Here is a 27,392-nt window from a genome sequence, read left to right as displayed (position 1 = left end):
ACTGAGTTTTACTGCTCAATACTTCAGTTCTTTTAGCAGTACTTCCCTCCTTGAGTGATTATAGTAAACATCAGATGTGATGGACAGATTTAACTGCCTGATCTTATATTTTTTTCTTCCTAAATTAACTGTTTCAAAACTCATATAGGGGAGAGAGCTGTCTGTTGTTGTTGTTTTGTTGTTCTGGTTGCAGTACAGTGCTTGTGATTAAACAATAATGCAGGCCTTTCATTTTTAATGATCCTTCGGAGGAAATACTTTGTCTAAAAGTACAGGTTTCAACACAGGTGAATTATTCCAGTGGGCTAAAGGGGAAATAGACTCCAGTTACTTTGAACTATAAACAAATAAAATCAATACACACACACAAGAAAGAGAAGCAGAAAAAAGGTTTTGAATTTTTGTCAGCCAGTAATACAGAAGAATGTCTTCAAAGAGCAAGAGAAACCAGCTAGCCCTAATTATCTCACAACATCAATGTCTCCGTATTACAGTACTTGCCTCAAAATCAGTTGCTGTCTTGCAGAGCTGTCTGTAAAACTGTTGTTAGTAACCAAGGATTTTCCATGAGACATTATACTGGAAATCAGTAGAATTTGGAGCCAGAGATGTATATCCTGATTAGCTATTTAATAATGTACATTGAAAAAAAAGTGATCCTTCGCACGCACAGAAGTTGTTTCAGAGTGTTCATGGCATAAATAAGGATTTACATAGAGACAGCTTTGACATTCTGTCTCAAGTATTATACGTTTCCCATTGCAGCTCGCATTGTTGGCTGGTCTTAAGGATAGTTCAACTAAAAAGGAAGTTTGCTGTTTTGTTTTAGGAATATGCCATTTAAATTCATAAACCTGGATTTTATTTGCCTGCTTTATCCATGATATTTATGTCAAGAATTAAGGGTTTCTTGCCCTAATACATTAATTGATACCATACACTCCAGGCATTAGGCAGCAAACTTTGATTCTGTTCTGCACGCAAACATTTGTTTTTTCCAGGAAATCTTAATTAAGTATTTTTCAAAACCATCTGCTCCACTAAGCAATTGTTTGTCTTCAAGTCTACTTCTCACACTTTGGTTTGTGTTTTTCTTTGGAAGCATATTCAGTTCATAAACAGCTTATACTATTATTTTTGTCATTTATCTTCAGTTTTTGTTTCTTATTTTCTAGGAATCTCCTGTAAAAACAATACAAAATTCCCTAAATGCTCAATTTAGGATAAGCACTACGACAATGGATGTGAAATCCACCAAGCTTGCGAAACCAGCTGAAACTGACTCACAATCATAAAATGCAGCTGATTGCCTGCAGGCTTCTTGCTCTGATGTTTAGTGTCAGGCATATGTTTTCTTCATTGGTGCCTGATACATATGCTGGGCTACAGGATGTTTTAGATGCAAAGAGAAGGGTACTATTAATAAATAAAAGAAGGAAACAATATGGGCTAAACTGAACAGGATCTGCTACCACTGAACTGATAGCTCAGATTTCTGGGTTTGCCCATATCTTGATGAATGGCATGCAAAAAGACATTTCAGCTTAAACTTTGCAAAGCAGGTTCTTGTTTTATCAATAGTTCATTGTAGAGTCAGGGACAACAAATGTTGCTGCACTCAAAGTATTTTTGTCATGTATTGAGTCTCCTGAAGCTTTTCTTTTAAATTAACTAGTAGAGAGGACAGAATTTCCTCATTTTCTCCTTCCACCCCCACTTTTTTGTTTTTTGTTTTTGTTTTTAAGTCTTTTTTAGATGCCCTGCATACATGTGGGAAAAACCAGGTTTGGACATTTTATGAAATTCCCAATCTCCTATTTATACATGCAAATAAAACTTTCTTCCTATAGAAATGAAATACTGGCACCAATTTCTGAATTCCATATAATTGGATACCATGTACTATTTTATTAATAAACAGGCCAGAAACGGGGCTGTGTAGGTGTATATTTTGAAAGATAAATGTATAATAAAATTACTGTAAAAGGTCTGACGCCTCATTATCTAATAACTTAAAAGCAACAAATTGACCTACTGCTCATAAAGAGCTTTTCATGGAAATATCATTTCTCGTGCATTTATACACCCTGCCGGATTAATGACTCAGTTGACAGAAAGCAGCTAGTTTCATTATGCACCCTCCCTCTTCCCTTTCCCCCTCCTTTCCCCTCCCCCCTTGACTTAACAAGTAATCTACCTCTTAAAATTTGTAGTTTAATACTTGTTTGGTGAATTTGTGCCACTTTCACTTTCACTATCATTCCCATTTTGTTACATTTCTGTTATGGGGACTTTATGTTGAAATATTGTATAAAGCATTTGTAGCAAGTTTAAAAAAAATAAAATATTTAAAATTATTTAAATTGTTTTGGACACTTCAATTGTATTATATGTGATTTGCATTTTACATTAATTTCTTTTTTGTTTTTGTTTTGGGTTGTTAATCTGGAGAGTGTGCCTGTATTAAAGTTTGCTGTTAGTTATATTTTCTTTTGTTGGAGAGTGATATAAAGACTATTCTAATGAAAACATTAAAAATTACAATTTGACATACAAATGGGGTTGTCCTTGCTTTTAAACATTTTAGCCTTGTTGGATATATTTAAAGTGCAGGCAAGCAAATGAAGAAGAGTGGTTTGGTTTTGTTTTTCCTCCAGCATGAAATAAACCTTGGATATCTCTCAGATGTATAAGATCTCTCTGCTGTTGCAAGCACTTAATGACCAGCTAGATGGGACTACCGTGGTACATTTTATATAACTGTAACCAATAAAGTAAACTTTTTAAAAACTTGTGAAAAACTTGCTTTTTGTACCTAAATGTGGACTATGAGAAAAACATCTAGAAGGAATTAAGTAAGCTTGCATCCTTTATATAATAACATAGAGCTCAGCAAAGCAAATACACATAAATCCTTCAGGGGGTTTTCTTGTTGTTTTGGGTAAAATTAATACCTTGAAATAATACCACTACAAATGCAAGGGCATTAGACTTGCGTAATACTCAGTGATCTTTAGATATTTTTTTGTAAGAGGGAAATAAATATTCCATGTACACAGTAATTCAAAGTTTATGCCCTGATTGTATTCCTAATTTCTGAAATTCTTTATCACAAAAATAAATTTTTAGGTTTATTGAACAATTTGGATTTTTAGAATGTTGCATTCCAAAGCAAGGAGGAGTTATGACATGCCTGATATCCAAGCTGAAATCTTCCAATAGCATAGCTGTTACAATTTACCAACTTAAGACCTGCCCACATTAGCATGACACTTAGTTTAGTTTATCGTGGTTCAGACTGTAACTGTATTAAGTTAATCTTTATTCACAGACATTTTAGAATATCCATCATTAACACTGCAGGAACAAGTTAATGTTTTACAGTACATGAAAACATAGAACAAGATACCATGTGATATTCTTCCATGATTCCTTTCACTGGGTACACGGACTTGCCATTGAATAATAGAAAATATCCAAAACTGAAGTCTATTACATGACTGCCTATTCAAATAAATACCTTTATTTATTTGCATGAGATTCTCGGATAATTCCATGTTTACTTCCTGGTATGGAAGTAAATACCACATTACAAGTATTTATTTTGTAGGCATTGTGCTACCCATACCAGGGGTGCCAGTTACGAGCAAATGGCATAGTTCTGCAGAAAACCCTCTGAAACACTTCACCTTTTTAACATGTTTAAAATATTCAGGCTGCTCCCTCTAGTAGTATTCAAATCTTTTAGCCATTTAAAAATTGTAAGGAAAGCAGGGCCAATCTGTGCTAAAGTTCAGTCCAGTGAGGCTATGTTTTTTATGGTGGTTTTCTTGAACATTTTTTATGCATAAAGACTAATTGCAAATTGTGGATAAGCAAATACTTTTAAAGGCATTTTGTATGTGGCATAATGTGCACTGTAGCTTGATGCCTAGTGTGGTCTAGACACTAGAATGCTGCAGAGACGCTGTTAGTGTTGGTTACATTAGCAATTGTATAACTATTCAGTTGAATAGCATGTGACACTTTAAAATGTATAATTGATTAAGTTTTGCAATTTTTGGAGATTGAAAACATTTTTTATTTATTACTTATGCATAGTTACATGGCACACTCCAAGAAAATTAAGAAGTGCGAAACAAGTTTAGAAAAGCATCCTACACATTACATTAGATATTAGATTGAGATTTTTAAAAGTTGCCTAGGGACTATAGATCCATTTACCTATTCATTTCCAGTCCTTTCAACACTGGCACTAAAACTTCTCATCAAATGCTTTAGTGCTCAGACCACTTTCCCGTTGACAGTTGTTCACCACAATCTGGCACCTTGGAATCTTTTTCAGCAGTGAGATCAACAATGAATTGGTCACTGCTCTCCTGGTTTTGATGCTTTGGTAGAAGCTTCCATTGCCATTGTATCTTGCCTGTTCTGTGATTGTATCCTTCGCTCTGCAAGGCTCTCAATCTGACACCTTTCACAAACACAGAATTCACGCACAACATTTTCCAAAGGGGAAAGTGTGAAATAGTATAGATCTGCATTCCAAAATGAAATTGGATCTTTTCCAAGAGAGTACAGGTATTGCCATTGCTAAAAGAGGTGACAGTAAATAGAACGTGCTCTTCAAAGCAGCTCTTTTCTCCCAGATAAGAAATTTTACATTTACCATTGCATCTCATTTGTGTAATTGACTACCATGTGGATATAAATAACCATCACTTTATGATCTAAACATGGATGCAAAAATGAAGGTGGCTGAAATATCTGGACTCAGACAATGAAAACATTAAGCTCTTCCCTCTTACTGAGAGAATATACCTGACATGTTGGTAAAAAGAAGTGAGAGGTATCAGTTTAATATTTAATACATACTCTGGCACTATAGTCTACCCTTCTATGGAACTAGTGAGCTAGTAGGTCTTTTCCACCTCTTTAACTACTATTATCTTCTAGACTAGAAATTAGACCTATAGACTAGGACTAGTAGTGTAGGGAACAATGCTGCCCTGGCAGGGCTGTGGATTAGCTCTTTTCCTATCTCTAACATCCTTTTGTCAGCTGCCCCAGCCAGCCAATTCAGGAAGCTGTTGCAAACATCTTGATTGCTCAATGAGAGCTCCCCTCAGTGAAGCTGCCCCATTGGCTGGCTGACACTTCACAGACCAACCAGATGATATGACCTGACCTGACTCTGCCCCACAATCCCATGCTGGCTGGGAAAGTCCGGTGTGTCCTCTAAGATACATTTCATGTGTTTATTCTGAAATGAAGACTTTGCATATTAACGCCAGTTTCTACTGCTATATTTTGTGTGTCATCTTTTCCCATTGTGAGGCCTTGTTTTAAAGCCGGTGGTCTAATTTGATTATAAAATATTACTTGGCAGTAAAGACATCTTAAAGGTTCAGACAAACAGCTGTTAATGGTTTTAAAATGTTTATGGGAAATTTTTAATGTATAATTTTTCTTTTTAACCGTAAAGTACAGAAAGGATTAGTAATTTGCTATCACTTTTGTTTTGTTCCTGGATGAATCTTCCTTAAATATTTGGTGGTCTCTCATTTCCATATTTTATTGAAATTTCCCATTTTATTTTTCATTCCAGAAAAGTGAATTTTCGTTAGATCTGAGATGTAGCCCTCCTCTTTTGATCTTCGGATCTATAGACATTCAGGTACTACAAAAATAGGTGGGACAATAAAACCCCTCAGAGTTACAAATACTTCAGGAATGGAGGTTGTTCCTAACTCTGAACAGAACATTATGGCTGTTTTCAAAAGTTTACAATTGAACATTGATTTAATACAGCTTTTAAACTTTATTATGCAGAAGAAAAATGCTGCTTTCCCTTTATTTTTTAGTAGTTCATGTTTAACACGGTACTGTACTGTATTTGCTTTGTTTTGCGGGGTGGGGAGAGTGTCTCTGCTGTGGCCTGATTGTGTACTTCCAGTTCCAAATGAGGTGTGTGTTTGACTGACTGGTTGGTTCGTAACTCTGCAGTTCTACTGTATATGAAAACATACATAGAAAAGAATGTGTGTATTTTGTGTGTCCTTTCACCCTTTAAGGACAATTCATTTTTTGCCCCCATTAAACACAAGAAAATTGTGTATCCTTCAAACTTGGAGTGGGATAGATGTCTTGATTTTTGTTTTTGTTTTTTGTTTCAGTTCATTTAATAGACATTCCTTTGGGGTGCATGAGCTCATTCTCCAAGGGTTTTTGCAGATTTATAAACATGACAATGTCAAAAGTCATCTTTTTCTTAGTCCCATTTTTGGTAGGTATCAAAAGCTTAATCCTAAAGTGCACCAGAGCTCTGTCAGAGCATCCTGATGATTCTATCTATTATGTAATGGGACTTTCACACCAGGGAGGGCTTGCTCAGGAATCCTCAGTAGCCTGCTAATAGCAGCTTTAAAGGCCCCACCTGGTACCAACAGAGTTGCCCCAGCAGCCGAAATGGGGGCTATAAACTGATGGATCTAGCTGTTAGGGAATATCTCCAGTGTAAGGGGTTCCACGTGACTCAGAATTGGTGTAATGGCTGTACGTACCTCTCCAGTTTCCCCCCATGTAGGGGGTACGACTGAGAGGGTGAAATTCACCCTTTCGGAGTGGCCCTACACACCACTTAAACCTAATGTTGAGATCTTAAATGGGACTTTGTGCATTCCTGTTACTCTAGGGCAAATTGCACCCTGAATGAATAGCTGAAAATATTGGTGGACAAGAAATTATCCAGCCCCTTTTTCAATCCAAGTACATCATTTGATTTCGTGACCACCTCTGGTATTGAATTTCACATGCTGTGTATTGTGTTGTACGCTCTCTTCAGAAGACACCTATCTCAACTCTCATTACATTCGTAGGATAAAATTCACCAAAATGTTAAGAAGGCTTCACAGAACTTCCACACTGAATAAAAGAATCAGTGGGGGAAGGGGGTTTAAATTTTATCAAGGAGTTTATTCTACAAGAAACAAATTAGCATAATCTTTAGTGTTTATAGTCCTGTTCCCTTATTTATTTTAAACCAGTTTTGTTTGTTTGTCTGTTAATGGGCCCATCATCATGATTAACCATCGGGTACTTTTATGCTGCATTTTGATTATTATATGTCTTGATAGCTGCAAGTAATAATATGCATTGTATAGCCTTACAGTGAGCATGCTTCTACTTTGCATTATTGTGAGCAAGAAAAGATCCATGTTCTTAAATTCATCCCTCTATAATGTTATGAATTTAAGTAAGTTGTGCACAGGAAAGCTTGTGACAGCCTATTACTTCTGTGTTTGTATTCTCTTTAGGTTCCCATACCACACCCATCACTACATACCCGAGCACTTTGCAGAGTCAGCAAATTAAGCAGAGAGGCTTGCGTCTGTCAGTTGGAGTTTCCTCTCCATTTCTGTTCATCCCCATGGGAAAAATGCATGTATAGTACTTTTTTAAAGTTAATGTGCTAGGTGGGTGCTGTTGGAGAAGTCAAGTTAAAAATTTCATAATTTGTCTAATAGTATTAGAGCCCCCACCAAGAACAGGGTCTTTCTGTGCTAGTTGATGAACATATGCAGAATAAGACAATCTCTGCCCCCCCCAAAGAGCTTACAATATAAATAGCGAAGAGAGCTAAAGGGAGGGAGGGGGAACAGGCACAGAGGTGTGAAGTGACTTACCCAAGGTTACACCTGGAGGTCTATGGTAGAACCAGGATTAAAGCCCAAGTTCATGACTCCCCAGGCCAGTGCCCCCTCAACGGCATTTAGGCCAGAGTGGAGTGAAGTTGTAACTTTCAGTTCCTCTGGGGGTGAATTCTGCAGCCTTGGATCAGCCTCAAGAAGGTCCCATCTCCGGCACCAGCCCTGAGCTGGGCTAATTGCAAGATGCTGGAGACAGAGTTGGCCTTTTAGGTCTCCTTAGCCCAGATCATTTAGCTCTTTGGACAATAACAAAGCAGGGTTCTATGAGATGTCAGTGTATGCGGGGAAGCCCCAGGGTGCTGTGCTTTTGGTAGTCTGTTGCTGAAATTGTGCCGTTCCATTCTGCACTAGTTGCAGTTTTCTTACGGCTGATTCAAACCCAAGTAAACTACACTGCCATAATCCATCTGGGAGGTGATGGCGGGCCTGGGTATTGTGCCACAGTCCCCTAACCAATTAGCAATGGTAAAAGGGGGATGCTGCTAAATGAAAGCCCAGCATCAACTAAGAGTCCTGAACTGCAGGCTGCTTTGAGCTGTTTGGGTGGCATATAAACCAGTGTACACAGGGAGAAATAACTATTTTACTTTGATAAGTGTAAAGCAGTCATGATCGGGTTAACTGGGTTAGCCAGAATACAGTGGGGTAGTCATGGTTCAATTTCTGTAGGAGTTACACAGAGAGAGAGAGAGAGCAGCAAGTTTCCAGCCTATAGTCCTGTCATGAGCAGACTTGGTTTTGTTGCACTGAGAGGTCCGTTACAAAAATATGTCCCTAAAATATGTTCATGCCGAAATTCCCAAGGTGTGGGCCATCCGCAGCTCCCATTGAGTCAACAGGAGCTGGAAGTGCTCTGAAAATCAGGCCATCAGCTTGTAAAATGACCTGGAAGAGAAAATGCATCCTAGCTGATAGAGCAATGGATAAGAAGCTGGGATCTTGGGTTCTAATCTCAGCTGCTTAGTTAATGACTCCCTGTGCAACATTGGTAAGTCATTTGACTTTCTGTACCATGGTCTGCTCATTAGGGAAACTAGGTAAAACAAATTATTTCACTGATTACCAGGAGCTGCAGCTGACCTGACCTTTGCATGGTAAGTAAATTATAAAATGCAGGATGTATTAGAGAATTAGAATTTAAAGTCTTGGAAGTAATATAAAATTTTACAGCACAACTGAAAAAATGAGACCCTAGAGTTTATAATAAAGCAAAACCATGCATTAATGCCTAACTACTTAGGATCATCCATGTCCTGTATTCTAAGAAAAGATTAATGCTTATTATACAATTTTTTTTTATTAGAATATTACGGCCATTTTTTTGAGCCTTCAGCTGAGATTTTCAAAAGCACCTGAGTGTTAGGTGCTCAAATCCCATTGACATTCAGTGGGAGTTGGGAGCCTGATTTTAGACTCCTTTGTAAATCCCATTCTGAGTATTAACTGTGCCCACATTAGGGGGGTGCCTTGATTTAACTCTGTATAGACTAGTAAATAGATCCCTTTTATAAATTCCAGCCTCAGTATCTAAAATTAGGCCTCTAACTCCATATTTATGCCCCTGTACAGAAAAGCTGTGTGCCTACACTTGCCATTGAAGTCCACGGGGCCTGCAGAAGCTGAGCACCTTTTGAAACTGGCCACATCTATTAAGGTGCCCAAATATTTTTTTTGTTTCAATTTTAATAAAAAAGATGCGTATACAAAGCTCTTAAGTCAGGGATGGGCAACTGGCAGCCCAGCAACTGCATCAGGTCTGCCACGGCCCAGCTCAGGACAGGGGAGCTGGTAGCACCAGGGCCGGGAGGGGGGTGGGGTGGGGTGTTAGGGTGGAGGGGCTGCCTGGGTGCAAAGACAGGCATTACATGGTGCTGTGGTGACAGCCAACAGTCTGAAGCAGGGGGCCAGACTCAGTCCTGTGGGACAGGAGCTGCCATTGCAGGCTGAGTGTGGGGTGGGCTTGCTCTCCAACCACGCTTTTCCAGAACCTTCCACCCCTCAGAGGCAGGACTTGACCCAACCCCACCCCAGCTTGAGTCATAGCCCGTGAGAGGATCCACCCCCAACAGACACCCCAGCTTGCCAGAAGGTGTTAGAGGATTTTGTGGTCCTCTACTGCCTTATAGCTGCCCATCCTTGCTCTAGGTATCTTAATACATAATACAGCAAAATCCCAACATGAAAGTACTCAAAAAGGGAACTCTTCTGGCTTACTACCTATTTTTTTAAAAAAAAAGCTTCCCTCTACTGAGACGCATACTCGACCCTCTCCAAAACCCTATTCAACAGATGTCTTTTGCAGCCTGCCTGGAAAGTCACCAGATTTGGGCTATTTTTCAGATTTATATGATTAAAGAACCTAAATTTAGGCACACAGATTTGGAAATATTTGTTAATGTCAAGTAACTTCTTCCAGTTGCGTAAATTTGAAGGGCATTTTACTGTCTTGTAATGTTGCCCAATGCGGTGGGGGCCCGGGAAGAAAGCACATACTTCTGGATTTTACCAATCATCTGGACTTGTTAAATATGGAGAGTGTATTCAGTGTGGCATTCATCAATGTCAAGTTATTTAATGATCCTTCCTAAATTCAGGGGAAAACCTTTCTCACTGAGGTCACTTATCAGTTGTTGCACTCATTGATCAGAAATCATCCCAGGAGTTGGCTAAGTGATTTGGACTCTTGAACAGCCTGATGAATATACGAGTTCAGTTGGAAGTAGATGGATTTGTCATTTCAGAGTAAATTCCTGGAATAATTGCATGCGATCTATTCATAAAACTGTCTAGGGAATAATACACATGGTCTGAAATGAAATATGAGGAAATAAATCTTTTTAAAGGGATTCTAGCAATGATATAAACCATGTTTCAGTGCATGTGCTAGTAATCATCTATATAATCATGGTATGAAAAACAAATGGGTTTTTACTTCTGGTGTTTTAACTTTAACTTTGGGGAAAATTCTGTGGGCTGTGTTATACATAAAGTCAGACTAGATGATCACATGATCCCTTCTGTGAGCCAAAGTCTTCTGACCTTCTATTCCTAAAATGCTTGGGGTTTTTGGCATGTGCGTATGGTCTAAACAGTACGCCATCGCTCTGATACGAGGAATGGAAGAGCATGGTCTTCAGCTGTATACCATCTAATGGCTCCATTATCCCTATATGATTGAGTGATTCTCAGACTGTTTATACTGTGGAGCATTTAATTTAATATAGGTGGGGCCATAGGTGCTGACTTCCTCTCTACCTGAGGGGTGCTTGACCTCTGCCCCAGGCCCTGCCCCCCACTCAACCCCTTCCCCCAAGGCCTCCCTGACCCATCTCTTCCCCTCCTCTTTCCATCTCCTCCCAGAGTGTGCCTCTTCCCCCTCCTTCTCGGCACCTCCTGCATGTCACAAAACAACTGATGCACGGTGGACCAAGGTGCCGGGAGGGAGAGGGAGGAGTTGATTGGCAGGAGGTGCTGGGGGGGGAGCTGGCTGCCAGTGGGTGCTAAGCACCGGCTAACTTTTTTCTGTGGGTGCTCCAGCCCTGGAGCACCCACAGAGTCAGCGCCTATGGGTGGGGCTGGGAGCCCTACCTATTATTCAAGTTTCCCGATACTTCCCCTTAAAAGATGTAGTTTTCTGTTGCTTATAGCTTTGCCAACTTTAATCATTTGGGCTGGAATTTTCCATACTGGTTGTCTGTCTCAAGCTGAAATCGTGGTTTGTTTTTTGAGCGGGGAGTGGAGGAAATTTCAGCCAAAATAGTTCAGCCATTTCCAAGAGCAAGGCCAAGGGAAAGTATGGAAAAGTGTGCTGTTTTGCTCTTGTTAAAAAGTACTTAAGACCTTATCTTTGAACAGGTGTAGCACTCCCCATTCTCTGGAGCAGGGACTTGAAATTTGGCAGAGGGTGTGGCCTTTTTGTCAGAGATGTGCCTTTTTGCCATCCCCAAGAAAAAACACCTGGTTTTGACCAAGTCCTAATCATTTGCAAACTGTGGTTTTTGTCAAAGGCTCAATAAAGACATGCTAGAGCTTAGCAGATAACGTCTCCCAAGTGGGAGAGCTCCGTGTGGTGGTTTTAAAGGTTCCACCCCTGTTTGACCCATGTGGGTGTCAATAGGATGCCATTTCTGTTTTTTCAGTTTTGCTTTTTTTAAAACCTGGGAAATGACGCGCACAAACTCTGTTAAAAGAAGGTTATTAAAGTTGCACGGTCAAGCATTCAAAAGTCAGGAAATGCCGGAATTAAAGTTGCCCATGTAACCTTAACTTGGCGCCTTTGTACATGAACATTATTGTAGCCTTTAATTACGTGATCACATATTATTATTTTTCCTCAGGACCCCTGCTGGAGTCAGTGCACAGAGTAGGGACCTGCTCTGGGGATGAATCAGGGCATGTGATGAAGGAAACTGTAGGCCCCCTGGTTCTGTATTGCAGACACTGGGGGGTGTGTATGTAATGTAGTGATTGAGGCAGAGGGTTGCAGGAAGAGAAAATGGATGGTCTCAGGGTTAAGACAGGAGAAGGCTTCGTCGGAGTACTGGGCTCTGTTCCTGCTTCTGCCACGTAGTTCCTGTGTGTTGCTGGGGAAATCACTTAAATCAGACTTCGCAGAGATGGTCGCTAACTCTGTTTCTCATTTCCTCAATGCCCAAAACTGAGACATGGGGCCTGAGTTACAGAAGTGCTGAGAGTACACAGTTGTGACTGAAGTTTATGGGAGCAGTGCTTAAAAAACCCCATTCTATTATAATGCTATGAAATCTGAAAAATCAGGTTTTAGGTGTCTCAAATTGGGCACCCACAATTAATGACATCTTTGGACCTTAATTTTTCTGTGCTTCCGTTCCTCATCTGTAAACTGGAGATAATACCCCCTCACCTCCCAGGGTGTTGTGAAGATTAATTGGTGTTTGTGAAGAACTCGTACTATAGTGATCAGCCCCATAGAGCAACCCAACAGGCAGTTCACAAGTCTGCCTCCAGAGCAGGGTTTGTATATTGCACTGTAAATAAGGCCTAGGGCCACACATTGAACAATGGGGTTAAAAAGAAAATATTGAATAGCAGCTCATTAAATGAACCCAGTCCAGTCTGTGTGTTGAATATGGCAGTGATCCTGTGGGGGGAAAAGTGTGTAACCAATGCAAGTAAAGACCATTTCTTAATGCAGATGCACCCAGGGGCCAAGTTAAGGTTGCATGGGCAACCTTAATTCTGGCATTTCCTAACTTTGAAGTGCTTGATTTTTGCAACCTTCATACAGTAGTCTTTTAACAGTTTTTGTGTGTGTAATCAATATCAAAGCAATGCAGAAAGACTTGGACAGATCAAAGCCCCTTTGTGCTGGGAACTCTTCAAACATACAGTCCCTGCCTGGAAGAGCTGACAAAGTATGGGTGGGGAAACAGAGGTGCAGAGAGCTGATGTGACTTGTCCAAGGTCACACAGCAGGTCCTTGGCAGAGCCAGGTCTCCTGATTCTCAGTCTAGTTCTCTATCCACTGGACCATCTTATCTCTCCAAGATACGAGATCCCTTTTGGGAGTAGGTTTTAGAGGGGTAGCTGTGTACGCCTCATTGTTTTTACTCTCAGGAGTAGCTCCCCTTCCAAAACCCCTTTCCCACTTTCCCTGCATTATCTTTACTGTTCCATTACATGAAATAGCAATATTAGGATAATAAGGGAGATAAAAATGACAATAAATTCACCATCATCTGAAGGATGTGGCAGCTGGAATAGGTACCCCTGTGCTATTTCTCCTCTGGGGGTAGAAATTTATATTTATTAGTACTGAATCTTCTCTCTCCCTGCTGCTCCCAGCTTCCTCTTGTCATGTTGCGGTTTGTCTTGTCACTCCTTGGTTGAGTTTGTGTCAAAGAACAGCACGAAGCAACCAGTCAAGTAAATGCACAGAAGTACTTGATTTCTTGGGTTAGGTTGAAAAAAACCCAACACACCCATATCTAGAAGACTGACAGATGCTTTTCCATAGTGACAATAGCAAATTGTTCTGCAGATAGTAGTTTGAGAACCGGTGACAAGCCTTTCAAAATAGGCATAGCACCTCATGCTGCGTGATCCTTTTAAGTTTCACAATCCAAGCAGGGCTGGCTGAGTCATTACTTGGATCCAAGAACTGCCAAGGAGCTGTGAGAAGTGGCGTTAGTTGATTGAGCAGGTGACGCTCCATTTTTCTGAGTCGTTCTTGGCCCAGTGCCCAGGTGGAGTGCTTGATGGCATTGTGCTTTTGGAGCAGTGCCACCTTTCAGATGAGATGAAAAACAGGCTTTGACCACTTGTCACTATGCCACTTAAGAAGAGTGAGAGAGTTAATCCCGGTACCTGGGCCCAATTCAAGGTAAAGCACAGAGTCTACCGCAGTTGCCCCTGCAGTTTTAATTGGGTACGTTTTCTTTCTTGTCTGAACCTGTTGTGTGCTGTTGCTCTGCATAGGCAGGGCACATACTATAGAAGTGAGAGTCACCGTACCCTGAAGGGGAAACTCGCATACAGCGGAGGATAGGTGGTGTTTTCATAGTTGCTCTCCCCACGAGGGTTCTGCTGGGGAGAAAGAAGCTTTTACTCCTCAGGAAGCCCTGCCAGTGGAGGCTGCTGTAGCGATGAGCTGAATCAATGCATCTTCCCAGTTGCCCTCGCTATATCCTATCCTTTGGAGGGAAGATTGTAGGCACCTTGTATGGCTCTTTGCCCTTTCTTAGGGCATTCACTCCAGCAGGAGCTGGTGTAGCTGCCTCTGGGTTTAACTGAGGCCATATCTACACTATGGGCACTACAGTGGCACAGCAGCTGTAGCACCATAGCATAGACGACACCTATAGCAAGGGAAGGGGTTTTTCTATCTCTGGAGGTAATCGACCTCTCCGACGCAGTAGCAAGGTTCAACAGAAGATCTAGCTGCATCTACAGCAGGGATTAGGTTGGCATAGCTGTCGTGATCAGGGTGTGAATTTCTCTCTCTACACACACACGCACGCACACACACTCTCTAGCTTTGTCAACCTAACTTTTAAGTGTACCCCAGGCCTCCATTTGAGTAGCGGTTATGCTGCTATTTCGGTGTATTGCAGGGTTCAGATTTGATTGTGTTTTGCTTGGGCGCAAGTTCGGCTGTTCAATTCTTTGGGGTGTGAGGGGTTAGAGAAATGCTAGATGATTAATTCTTGCCCCATTGTGCTGACTTGCGTGGTTTCGCCAAACTACATGGCCCCTTTCTTAGGGTTCCATTTTTAGATTCCTTGAGACTCTGTCCATGCACAAGTGCGTATTAGAAGTGTAACCCATGGTGCAGTTTTTGTTACGTAACCCCTTCTGTGCCTGAGCTGCAGAGAACATGTCTGCTAAATCTGCCAACTAGGGCACTTAGCCCTTTAGTTCATGATCTTAGCTTTGCTGGCCCTAGCTTCAATCCCCAGTGACAATCAAGATGACAGTTATTACACTAGCAACTAGACTGACTTGTGTATGTTTCAGTTCCCTGCAGTATTGCCAGCACATTATCACATCAAAGCGTCTTTTAAATCGGCTACACCCAAAGCGTTTTTTTCCAGTGCTTCTTTTTGTGCGTGTTGTTTTGTCTGAAGCAAATTGCGTAATGAGATATGCAGGGCTGAACCAAGCCATTTCAGTTCTGCTAGCCCTTAGTGCTAACCAACAGTGTTCTCTCTCGTGTTCTTTTTATAACTCAGTTGGGGTGAGCACATTCATATAGAGGGTAAATAAAAATTGTATGAAGTCTTCCCGATCTATGATATACTTTGTTAATATTAAATTATGAGCTTTATTCGTTCTCCCAACCAGGAGGGCAATTCAGTGCACATGGAAGACTTTTATCAAACTAGCCAATTAGATTTTATTTAGATTTTAGCAGTGTAAAAGATGCATTTGAGTACTTCTCGTTTTAATCCAGTAGTGTTCATCTTTTGGCACTCCAAACTCAATGTGTGCCTTAAAAAGGGCCGCAAGATACATTGCTGAAGCAATCCAGTCCATCTCACTGTAAAGGCTCAGGCCAAGATTTCCAAAAGTGACCAGTGGTTTCTGGGAGCCCAACTGGAGACACCTCGATGGGGCCTGAAAGCGCAGAGCATCCACTCTCTGAACATCAGGACCCTTCAGGCCTCTGAGGCTGGGCTCCCAGAAATCACTATTTGCTTTTGAAAATCTTGGATGTAATTGTAAATGGTGAGTAAGATGTCACTTTGTTACATGGATTCACCTTCTCACATGTTCAGATTGCCCCCTCCTCCCTTCCCAATAAGAACTGCATCAGGCTTTAAACAAAGGGTGAGGTTTTCAGGGGTCTCAGCGCTGGCCTAACACTGATCCTATGTCTGGAGTCTGTAGGAATCGTACCATTGATTTAAATGGGAGCAGAATTGAGCCAGCGCTGAGCACTCTTGAAAATGTCAACCTTAGGAGGCCATCTGCACAGTGAAACTGATTTGGGGATGGCCTGCTGGTTTTGTCAGGTTTCAGAGTAGCAGCCGTGTTAGTCTGTATTCGCAAAAAGAAAAGGAGTACTTGTGGCACCTTAGAGACTAACAAATTTATTAGAGCATAAGCTTTCGTGAGCTACAGCTCATGCTTGTTTTGTGTTGGCCTGAGGGAGCAGTGACCATTGTCATGATGTCCCCTAAACCACGATGGCTAGACACTCCGTCTCTGCACCTCTAGAAAGCTGGGCATTCCAACTTCTCAGTAATAAACCAGCTTTTTCTAGCTTTGGTGGTTTGAGAGAACTGACCATAACATCACATTATTTGGATTATTCCTTTGTGTCCCTTCGTTTGGTGCCTGTAAAATCAAATCTAGCCCCATGACCCAGCCTCCTTCCCACTGGTCTGAATTGAGCACATACTCTCAAAAGAACTGCAGTGGTACACACTGAAATCCTCCTTTTTGGTAAGCTGAACAAGGACTTTCCTGTTCCTAAGTATATGGTTGTAGAGTAAAATGTGCAAGAAAATCTGTCAACAAATTTCTTTTGGTCCAGTCGGCCCTCCCGTGTTTCCCTTCGAAAAGTTCCCTGCTCCACAGTACAATCCATGGAACTGATGTTAGCTAATATTTCTCAGTGTCCCCTGGTGGCTGTTCTGTGAATTCACTCTCCTAGTAAGCACTATTCTAATGCGGCTGAGAGAGGGAGAGTTTGTTTAGCAGGGTAATGTACTCACAGCATTTCATACCTGACCCGAAGAGGGAAGTACTAAAAACCTTGTTCCCAGGAGGTTAACCAGCCCAGTTTTGCAAACCCAGAAGGTTGGCAGTTTGGAGAAGTTTCAGTTAAATGTGTGAACGTTCGTGCACTTGTCCAAGAGGATTTTTGAACCTACTGATGTTAATCTGCATCTGCTGAAGTTGATTTGCTTATGGATCTTAAATTGATGATGACAGAGGGCAATAAACATGCTCTATGTTAAGAACTAAACCACATTGTGCTTGGGTATGGAGGATGTGGAGCAGAGGGGGAAAGAGAGACTTCTGACCATGTACATATTTTGTTGTTAAATTAGGGGATCAGAAACTTGAGCTGTCCAAGAAAAACATTTTTCTATTAAGTCAAATATTAAACCCTAAAATCCTTACTACAGTTCCTTTAAATTCTGTCCTCTTCAGCATATACTAACACTGGTTAATGCTCAAATAAATTTTAGTCTCTACGGTGCCACAAGTACTCCTTTTCTTTTTGTAGATACAGACTAACACGGTTGCTACTCTGATAACTGGTTATTTTGTTACTATACTGCCCCATTTATAATATCTCAGCAGGATCTTTAATCCTTTTGGATCTTGATTTATCTAGCAATCATGACAAATAGCCTCTGGGCTTCATTCCCACTAGTTACACAGCTGATGTTTCTGGGACTTAATTGGGTAATGTGGAGGGCTGACAAACACCTTTCAAGAACGTAATTGCTCACCTGTGGTGGAAGACAAGGTAATTTGCATGAAAATGCCAAGTGCTCTTTGTAAAGGAGGGGAGTGCATGTTTAATGTACCTTTTTCTAATGGACTAGCTAAATTACACACCCTTCTGCTTCCAACCCAGCGTTCAAGGGTTTGGGGCGGTTGGAGCAGTAGACATTAGAGGTTTTGGAAAATGTTACTTTTCACTGAAAGGCGATTACTTTCAAACCCTTCATCTCTACATTTCAGAGCATTGCGGTAGATTCTACTTGTGTAACTCTCTCTCTCTCTCTCTCTCTCTCTCTCTCTCTAAAATCAACAGCACAGCCGTCCAGCATACTGGAGCTGTGTCCCTAACTTACAAGGAGTCGTCTTAGGTCTTGTCTACATGAGCAAGTTGCCCTGGTTTAACTCAAACCAGTTTAGTTAATATGGTGCAAACTCCTCCTCCCTCCCCGTGTGGACACTCCTATTATAGTTTGAGTATCTTCTTATAACTTAGTTTAAATCAATTAGGAATTTGTTTACCAAAACAAGCTAGACCAATATAACCCCCTTTATATCAGTGTAACCGTGTCTATTCTAGGAGGTTGTAGGTTTGTCAGTTTTGGTTGGATGTGTTCCTGGAGGTTTCATCATGACATAATCTTTAATTGGGTTGGCAACCCAAGCTGCTGCACTGATTTAACTAAATCTTTTTTTTTTTTAACCAATTGAGTTAGATCAGTACAAAAACCTTGTGCAGAAACAAGCACTTAATGATACTTCTCTTTGCCTTCCCCCTATACACTCCTTATTTTTTTTCTGAGGTCAGCCCAGTTTCTGCAGTGAGAAGAATCTCTTGAATTGTGGTGCAGGAGTGGATTTGATACGCTACTGAGGCTGCATCATAACTGGGCATCACCACCACTGGGCATCTTCAGAAATTCTCTCCCCTTTGCTCTGCCCCCCTGCTAGCCATGGTGGGGGCGCTAGCATCAGTGAGGCACGGGGTTTGGTTACAGTGCCTCATTGTCATTATTGTCCCCAGGTGGGGAAGTAGCAATGGTGGGAGAACATCTGCAGATGTCCAGTGTCCATGCCGGCTGAAAGAGCGATAACTGGTTTTAGAGCTAGTGCAGTTGCAGGATTTTCAAATGCTTTAATGTGTGTGCGGTGGCTTATTGACTTGGCAATATCTCTCACCTGCTCGTTGATCCACCTGTCCCAAAAGCAGAGCTGCAACTATCGTAAGAAGCAAGCTCATGAGCCTCCCAAGAGGTTAATTTAAGGTCAATAGAGACCTGGCTTGTTTTTCTGTGGGATCCAATCATTAAAGTTGTTCATAACAGTGCAGGGCTCCATCCTGACCCATTCAGAACACTTGGTGGGCATAACAAGCTCCATAAATATTGCAAAAATGCAAGTGGAACAGAAGAGCCTTGTGTTGCTGTTGTAGACAGGTCCAATGCATCCTACATCTGTCCCAGATGGGCTTCATGTGGTGTTCAGGATTTGATCCCCTGCGTCTGTTTGTCATTATTGAGTTCATTCCTGATGCATTAAGTTGCTACATCAGTGTCTGTTCATTCTGCCATCTCTTGCCCAGCTCCAGACAATGCTACGCCTTCTCTCTGGCTGGGAAGGCAATGGCACCACCATGTGGGAGATTGTTATGTACTTCTCTGAACAGGGCTCTTGCTGCAAAGGATGGGAGCTGGCTGCTGCTCTGATGAGTAGAGGTCAGCGTGTGTCCCATCACACAGACTAGCGTGCATTGACATAAATGATGTTTAGCTTGCATTGAGAAAGTTCCAAGTGTTGTGCCTTTGTGAAAAGGCCCTGGCCTGCTGTGGTATTTAAAACGCATTCATTTCCTTGGTTTTTAACACCTCTTTGCTGCGACCGCTTTCAAGCTTTAAGGTCATGATTCAGTGAATACTTTTTCACCCCTCTCACACAGGATGGGGGCGTCTTCCCTTTATTCTTAGCTGGCTGACTTTCTGAAAATCCCCACGTAAATGGTGGTGTTGGGACTTGCTATTGCACAACACAGCAAAATAACGATACTACTACTTGGTGCTTCTCAGCGGAAGATTTCTGTGATCTACACAATTAACAACTCGTGCACTGTCCCTTTGAACAGCATTGAGCCCTACTGAGTGAGGAAAGCTTTGCAGGGACAAAATGGGGGAGGGAGGGCCAGTAGTAAATATCCCCTGAACAGGACACTCCCTCCTAAGCAGGGGTGGACAGCCAGTGCATGTCTGATCTCGACTGACAGCTCTGAAATGAAGATATCAGCCATGGATTGAAACCAGGACCAACTGGGGTAAAGATAATCCCCCCACACACACACACACACTCCATGCCACTTGTGGATGGGTGAGGTAACCAAGGAGTCCAGCAGTTCCTCCCCACCACAAGTCGGGCCCTCCATGGCAAGTAACTGGACCACATTCCCCCACCATCCCAGGAGGGTAGGAGAGGACCAGAAGCTGCAGAACAGTCCAGGGTGGAGGGTGGAAGATAATTTGCACAAGCTTCTCCCCTTACAGCAGCAGGAGATATGTGGATTCTTTGCACACGCACACACCCCCATCAGGATCTATTGACCTGATGTAGAGTCTCTTAGACCTTGAGTTCACTAAGAAGAAAGGTGTGTTCTTGAGTAAAATCCTAATGAAAACAAGGCAGGTTGTAAAAAGAAAAGGAGTACCCGTGCCACCTTAGAGACTAACAAATTTATTAGAGCATAAGCTTTCGTGAGCTACAGCTCACTTCATCGGATGCATCGGATGAAGTGAGCTGTAGCTCACGAAAGCTTATGCTCTAATAAATTTGTTAGTCTCTAAGGTGCCACGGGTACTCCTTTTCTTTTTGCGAATACAGACTAACACGGCTGCTACTCTGAAACCTGTCATTAAGGCAGGTTGTAGTTTTCACATTAGCAGGTCAAGGTAAAGACTATGGGGAAGTCTAAGGTTTACCTCAACTTTCTAACACGTATTAGTATTACAAACTGCCTTGTCTACATTTGACCTCTTGAGTTACCACATACTAGCTAACTTGAGGCAAGAACACACCACCTTTCCTAGTGAAGATGCACCACGCAGGAGTCTGATGGAATTTGAGGACTGCCAACACAAAGGCACAGCAACTGATTTCCCACAGGCACTCTTACAACAGACAGCACTCGCTAGCCTTTGGCACAGGAAACAGTCCATAGTTAACCATATGGCTTCAGTGATTTTTAAATAGAGAACACGAGACAAGGTGGTCAATAAAATATCCAGGAGTTAATTTTCAACCTCAGTCTGGCTCTTTAAAAAAACATTCTCAGTCTCTCACACCCCAAAAAACTAGATGAGGGATCTACTGTAAGAACTAGTTGAAATGCAAAAAAAAAATAAATTTGGATCTACCTTAATGTTGGGGGATGAGTTTTTGGGAGGAGGGGTAAGAGGTGAATCTTTTCAGGCATGTTGCCTGCCTATATTTTATTTTTCATTCTATATGTTAAGGTGCACAAAGGTCTTTGGGCATTTGCCTAATACAGGAATGTGTATTATTATTAATTTTATAAAGGACTTTTGAAAGTTGCAAGGCATCCTTGACATTAATCGATACTTAGATGGACACATTCTGCTTAAAAAAAATCCAAACCAAACTTATTTTCTTCCTTGTGTTACCAGTAACGTTTTAATTGCTAAAATCAAAAGAATGTTCAAACTTTTATTTACTTGTTACCATTCTCATTATTTCATTTGGGAGCATTCATCATCTTGGGCAATGAAAATTGGCTTTTTTTTTTTTTTACTGGCCGTTTTCACTTTCTGGTTCTCATGCACTTGCCCAGTGGTACAATGTTAAGTATGCAAACACTGCAGACTCAAATCCAAACTAAACAACTATTTTCATGGATTATTTTTAAACATCCCAGAAAATATTTTTATTTGGCCTGACTGACATTTTTCTATTTTCCAAATGTTGATGACAAATTCACACTTTTAAAAAATTGATTAAATTTCATAAACCATTGTCACAATTTTTTAAAAAACAGTTCTAATTTGATACCAGGTTTTGTGAAACATTTTATAAAACCTACAGCTGGGGACTAACATTAAGGTCAAAGGTCCCTTTTCAAAGATTTCTTTTGAACTCTAAAAATATGCTGGAGCAAAAACTAGCTTCTTGAGTATTGTAGTAATATATTTTTGAAAGAGGTCCCTTTGTTGGAATGTAAGTTGATAATAACATAGTGTTAGTCTTGGTCAGGCTTTCAAAGAATTTGCATGTGCAATATGCAGAGTAGTTACCACAGCTGGGTGTACAAACACTGTGCAGATTTGTGCAAATAACCGGTCCTGTGGTACTGGCAACCACAAGTGTTCAAAAAGCATGAGATATTTCTTTTAAGCCGGAATGCTTTTTCAAAAAATAATAGATGTGTGATTCTTTTTATCCTTGCCTTTTGGTCTTTTAGCCTTTTACATGCTCTCTTCGCCTTGTCAGTAGCTTTTATCACCAACCCTGAAAACTAGAAACGTAATTTTTATTTTGAGATGAAAGATGAGATTCTCACATAGTCACATGATCCGGGGACCTGGGGCTGAAGGTAAAAAGCGAATATCAAAAGCCTTGCAATAAAATCAAAGAGTTAACCCACTCTGCTTTTGGTTATTTGTGTGTGCAATTGTCTGATTTGCAAGTGCTTTCGTGGTGATGGGGCATGCAGTTTAGGACAACCCCTCATCTTCATGAGCAACCTTGGTGGCACCTGGGTATTGAGTCTTTGTACAAAGTCTGTTGGAGCCAATGGAAGGTCTCCCACTGACTTCAGTGAGCTTTGGATCAAGCCCGGGAAAGGTACCCTGGCTTTCATATGATACTGGGCCACCAGCCTGGCAAGTAGGTTGGGATAAATGTTTGAACTGAGATTGTGTGTTGGATATGTGGCCTGCCTCTGCTTTTATCCCAAATATGATGTGTGTGTGTGAGAGAGAGTTTCTCCTGCCTCTTTATGCAGTTACAGACTCCGCACGGCCTCTAGATGTCCCCCCTCCTCTTCTCAGAACACCAGCACCAGGCAATGCAAGAGATCCAACCTCACGACAGCCCACTTCTTCAAGGAATAGACTCTTCTGCACATCAAATCAGAACAGGTACAGCCAGGCAGTTGCCCCGTGATACTGATGAACACACAGCGCTTTGTGATGCTTTCCATTTCTGTAGCCAAAGCACTTTACAAATGTTGGCTCACCTCAGAAAACCCCTGTGAGGCAGCTAATTATTGTCCTCAGTTACTGGTGGGGAAACTGAGGCACACAGGCTCAATGACTTGCCCAAGGTCACAAAGAGAGCTGGGAATAGAACTCCATATGTGAGTCCTAGTCCCCTGCTTTAGCCAGGCCCATAAGACCATCCTTTCCTCTTGTTCTGAAACACCTAGACCCGTTGGACCCACAGGTTCAAGTCCTGGCAGGGTTGATTTAGCACTCCATTCTCCTGCAACAGGAGAACAGAGTTCCACTCCACACCCTATGTGAGAGCCTTGTGAAAGAGGCCGTAGAGCTCACTGTGCCACTCCTGGATCTTTGAGCCCTTGGCAATTCTTATAAGTGCTCCGATTCTCCATTCCTCCTCTGTGGCTGAGCGGGGACCTGTGTGCCATTTGCTTACCATCCTCCACCTCAGACAGTACTGCATTTCTTTTCCGCTGTTCACTGAAGTGCTTTGAGATCCTATGGGACGAAAAGGCCAAAGGCTTAATGTCACTCTATTCTTAATATCAAGGCAACTGCACCCAAACCACTGGGGGATGCCTTGGCAATGTGCCAGTAGCTTAAGAACTAGACCCCTCATTTGCATATTAATTTACATATTTAATAGCCTTGATTTTACTATTTGCTTCTTTGGTAAGAGACATTTTTAATACAAAAAATATAGTGCCATGATGCATTTTAAATACATTAGAGCAGATCCTCAGCTGGTGTAAATCAGCGTAGCTTCATTGTAATCAAGGGAGCGACATAGATTTTCCTCAGCTGAGGATCTGGCCCAGTTCCCTAGTGATACTGAAATGACTCACTTCTCCGTACGTCAGAGGAAGTTTTGACTAATCCGGGTAGTTGAAGAAGCCCAACTCAGTAATAAAAAGTTTGTTGAAAGCTGCTAAAGTGCTGATGGATAGAACCTAGTGGATAGAACACTAGACTGGGACTCAAGACCTGGATTTTAGTCCTGGCTCTGTCACTGGCCTGCTGGGTGACCTTGGGCAAGCCACCTCTTCTCTGAGCCTCAGATTCACCGCATGCAAAATAGGGATAATGATACTGACCTCTTTTGGGATCTACTGATGAAAAGCGCTACATAAGAGCAAGGTATTATTATTACTAGTCATGAGAGTAAAGTTAAATACATGTGCAAATGCCTACAGGGTCGAGACCCTGGATGGGTGCAGGGTCTTGAACCCTGAAATAGGTTTATATTTGGTTAAACTAAACTGTAAATGAAATAGAGAAAATTAGTATAATGGGAAAAAGTTAGTACGATAAGAAAACCAAACTGCCTCCTGCACTATCAGAAATGGTGGCGAATAGTAAAAATTTAACATTGATTGGACAGTGATATCTGAGTTTCCCCTGTTATTTCTTGTTGTAAGAATAGGGGAGACTGTGACTTTTCACATACCACTTTGGGTAAATGGTGACTTTTCTATGGAGACCACTGTTATTGCAGGTGATTATGTGTATGTGCAGGCACAGGACAGTGCTGAACTGAGAAGATGAGGCAAAGTAATCCTTAGATATCATAATCTGTTCTGTTCATTCCCAGTTCGAGTGAGATCAGGAGTTCATCAGGAGAAAGAGGGGGGCCAGTGGTATTCTATGCCAGAAGCAACGGCACCTCGTTGTCATTGTCCTTCTTTGCAGAGAGCGAGTCATGAACTATGGAGGCCGGTGAAAGGATGATTCTGTAGCATCCCGGGCAACGTGAAGTCCACTCATCCAGAGCCAGTGGAACAGCATGGGAAAATATTCAGAGAGAATTGTAGATTGTTTGACCACATTGGGAGGGCAGGTAGATTTGGGCAATTCTTTTCGTGCTGTTGGAACGTAGAGGGGTTGGACATGTTATGCAATTACATTTTCAAAAGACTGTTACATCATTTTATCTTCTAACTGTACTGTACACTTTATAGAACTGGGCAACCCACTGAAAATCCACCCAGTGTGGAGCGTTTGCTGAGGTGTTCATATCCCAAATCTGGGGGTACCCCAATCTGAGTGTATATCATGACCTTTAAGATGTTGCAACATTGTAGTGATGCCACTACTTTTAGAAGATGGTAGGACCCACATCTCCTGGAAACTCACCTGTTAAGTGGTCTCTGAAATGCAGTGATGGTGCCAGTCCAGTTTTCTAATGGGACAAGCGTTCATTTTGCAAAAACTTATGTTACATTTGGCACTAGCTCGTCATCCATTCATTGCTGCCATGATTGAGTTTTACAAGCATTCCTAAAATGCCCATCACAGTGCATGGTACCAAGCAACATCTTCCCACAAATAGGGAGGTTAGTAGTTGTGACCCTCCATTAGAGCCAATCTAGTTTGGTTAGGCTTAGAGAGGAAGGAGCCATGATGATTGACCACAGCCTGTAAAGACGAAGTTTCAGGGTGTTGCAGTTAGTGAGAAGGCTGAACAAAGAGATGTATTCTCTCTTGCTCATAAAGGGCCTCGTTCACGCAGGTCTATCATATGGCAGAGGTGACCTCTTCTTGCTTCCACAAACTTTACCTTTGTAGCTGCTTAATGAATTTGGATGTCCAATACCCATTAAAAATTAATGTAAACCACATATCCAAAGGTTTCAGAGTAGCAGCCGTGTTAGTCTGTATTCGCAAAAAGAAAAGGAGTACCCGTGGCACCTTAGAGACTAACAGATTTATTAGAGCATAAGCTTTCGTGAGCTACAGCTCACTTCATCGGATGCATTCCAAAGGCACTGGGCAGCTTTGAAAATCTCAGCACACAGATAAAACAATTTATGGGTCTTAGATATGTCTAGGAGCTTGCCCCATTGTATCTAATCTCCAAGTTAGTCATTTAGCTTCATCTAAAGGTCTCCACATTAGCCTCTGCTGTACTAGATGCAGCAAATTCTCTATTATTTCATTTACCTGTCCTTGTTTCTTCTTTTTTCATGATCCAGAATTTGTATGGCAACACCTGCACTTTAGAAAACAGATGATCTTCCTGTATGTTTTGACAGCACCTAACACTGTAGCAACAAATTAGAGAAAAATTCCAACCAATAACCTGTGTTTTCAAGCACCACTTTGAGGTATCCCTAAAGTTTCCAGTGCAATGTTGTTAGACAATGAGCATGTTTACTAAGTGATGTATTTTCACTTGTCACTCAGGGGCTCTTGCTTAAGAGATGCCTCACGTTGCAGCCTGAACTATACCTAAAATAGCCCACTCTTTTGAGACCTCTCTCAGTATCTAGGAGTGGGCAAGGTGTGTTTAAAAATGGAGATTCTGGCTTGGATTCTGCTGGGCTTAGTGCCTTTAAGGCAGACCTGTGACCTTACTAAAGCTGAATTTTGGGCAGTTTACTTTTCTTTGGGTTTTTTTTAGAATGATATTAATGATACTGTTCAAGAAACTCAAGGAGAGAAATGTGTAAATGCTGTGATATATGAATACTTTTCCCAGAGCAGTTTTGGTTTATCATGCAAACCTGTAAATATGTATTTACAATTTTAAAAGCACGTCTTTGCGTCCCTATTGTAAATGCTCCATTTTTAAAGTTTTGTATCTTGTTACTCCACTAAAGATTGCAGCACCCAGTTTGACCTTGCATCAGTCCACATTAAAAATCCATTACGGTCTGAGCCGTGGTAGAAAAATATCCACACCATCAACAAGAAATGTCCCATTATTGCAGTAAACTTTTCACTGTTTTCCCCTCAGACAACAAAAGAAGATTCTTTGGAGGCAGGGAGTCCATCTTTGCACAACAATTGATTCAAACTCATAGCATTTCTATATGATGATGGGGACATTTTCACCTCTGCATATTCAGGAAAATTCACCATTGTTTTCCAGGGCAGAATTTCAATTTTGCAACAACCCTCCACCATGCCTGCTGGTGAAACTTGTGAAATTTTGCCTTTGACCTCCTGCCCCCAAAATCACAAATTCTCATGAAAATTCAAGGGGGGGGAGACCCAGGTTTTGCATGTAGAAATTTGCAAGGCTGACACTGGTAGCTCTGCAGCACTCTCATGACACTTGTTTTTAAAATAAAAAATTCAGTATAAACAATGTGAAGACATGGTGTTACCTGGTGGGGCTTGAGTTCTGAACATTGCTCTGGAAAACTGAAGACTCTGTCTGCCATGTAAAGAAAAAACAATAAACTAATGTGACAAACTGCCGCATGGGAACGGTTACTGATTTGCCAGCACTTTCAGTTCACAAGTTTTGAATCACAACCATGCAACAGGAAGGGCTGAAATGGAGAATTCCTTTATGGGTATCTCCTGTAACTTAAATGCGGCCAAAGGATTTTTTTTTTTTTGGAGGCGGGAGAGTGGAGGGGAGAAAATCTCTGTAAATAAATGAATATTCCCAGTGTAACACTGGGTGTCAAGGGCCCAGACCTGCTAATAATTATGAACAGGAAGGGCTGCGTGCTCCCTTTGTGTCACCACCATCTGCCATCTTTTCGGACAAGGCAAAAGCATCAGCCAAACCTCTGTG

The 27,392-nt window shown here is 41.5% G+C and overlaps 1 protein-coding gene across 10 annotated transcripts in view; it reads left to right on the top strand.

Annotated features, from left to right (window-relative positions):
* Window positions 1-27,082, top strand: part of PRDM2 (PR/SET domain 2) — a 127,741-nt gene extending 100,659 nt beyond the window's left edge. For 9 of the 10 annotated variants that reach the window (XR_006276390.1, XR_006276389.1, XR_006276392.1 and 6 more), the window contains 3 exons: window positions 22,648-22,774; window positions 24,550-25,491; window positions 25,627-27,082. Coding sequence is in view for 1 of the 10 variants with exons in the window: in XM_043500041.1 (XP_043355976.1) it covers window positions 1,176-1,188 (13 nt within the window). In the remaining 9 variants the exon portion in view is untranslated. Of the gene's footprint in view, window positions 1-1,175; window positions 2,791-22,647; window positions 22,775-24,549; window positions 25,492-25,626 lie in introns of those variants that run through there. The other variant, XM_043500041.1, reaches the window with a different exon arrangement.
* Window positions 27,083-27,392: the final 310 nt, after the last annotated feature.

Source organism: Dermochelys coriacea, chromosome 18 (genome assembly GCF_009764565.3).
Source record: "Dermochelys coriacea isolate rDerCor1 chromosome 18, rDerCor1.pri.v4, whole genome shotgun sequence".
NCBI lineage: Eukaryota > Metazoa > Chordata > Testudines > Dermochelyidae > Dermochelys > Dermochelys coriacea.
This window is presented reverse-complemented; position numbering and strand designations above follow the sequence as displayed.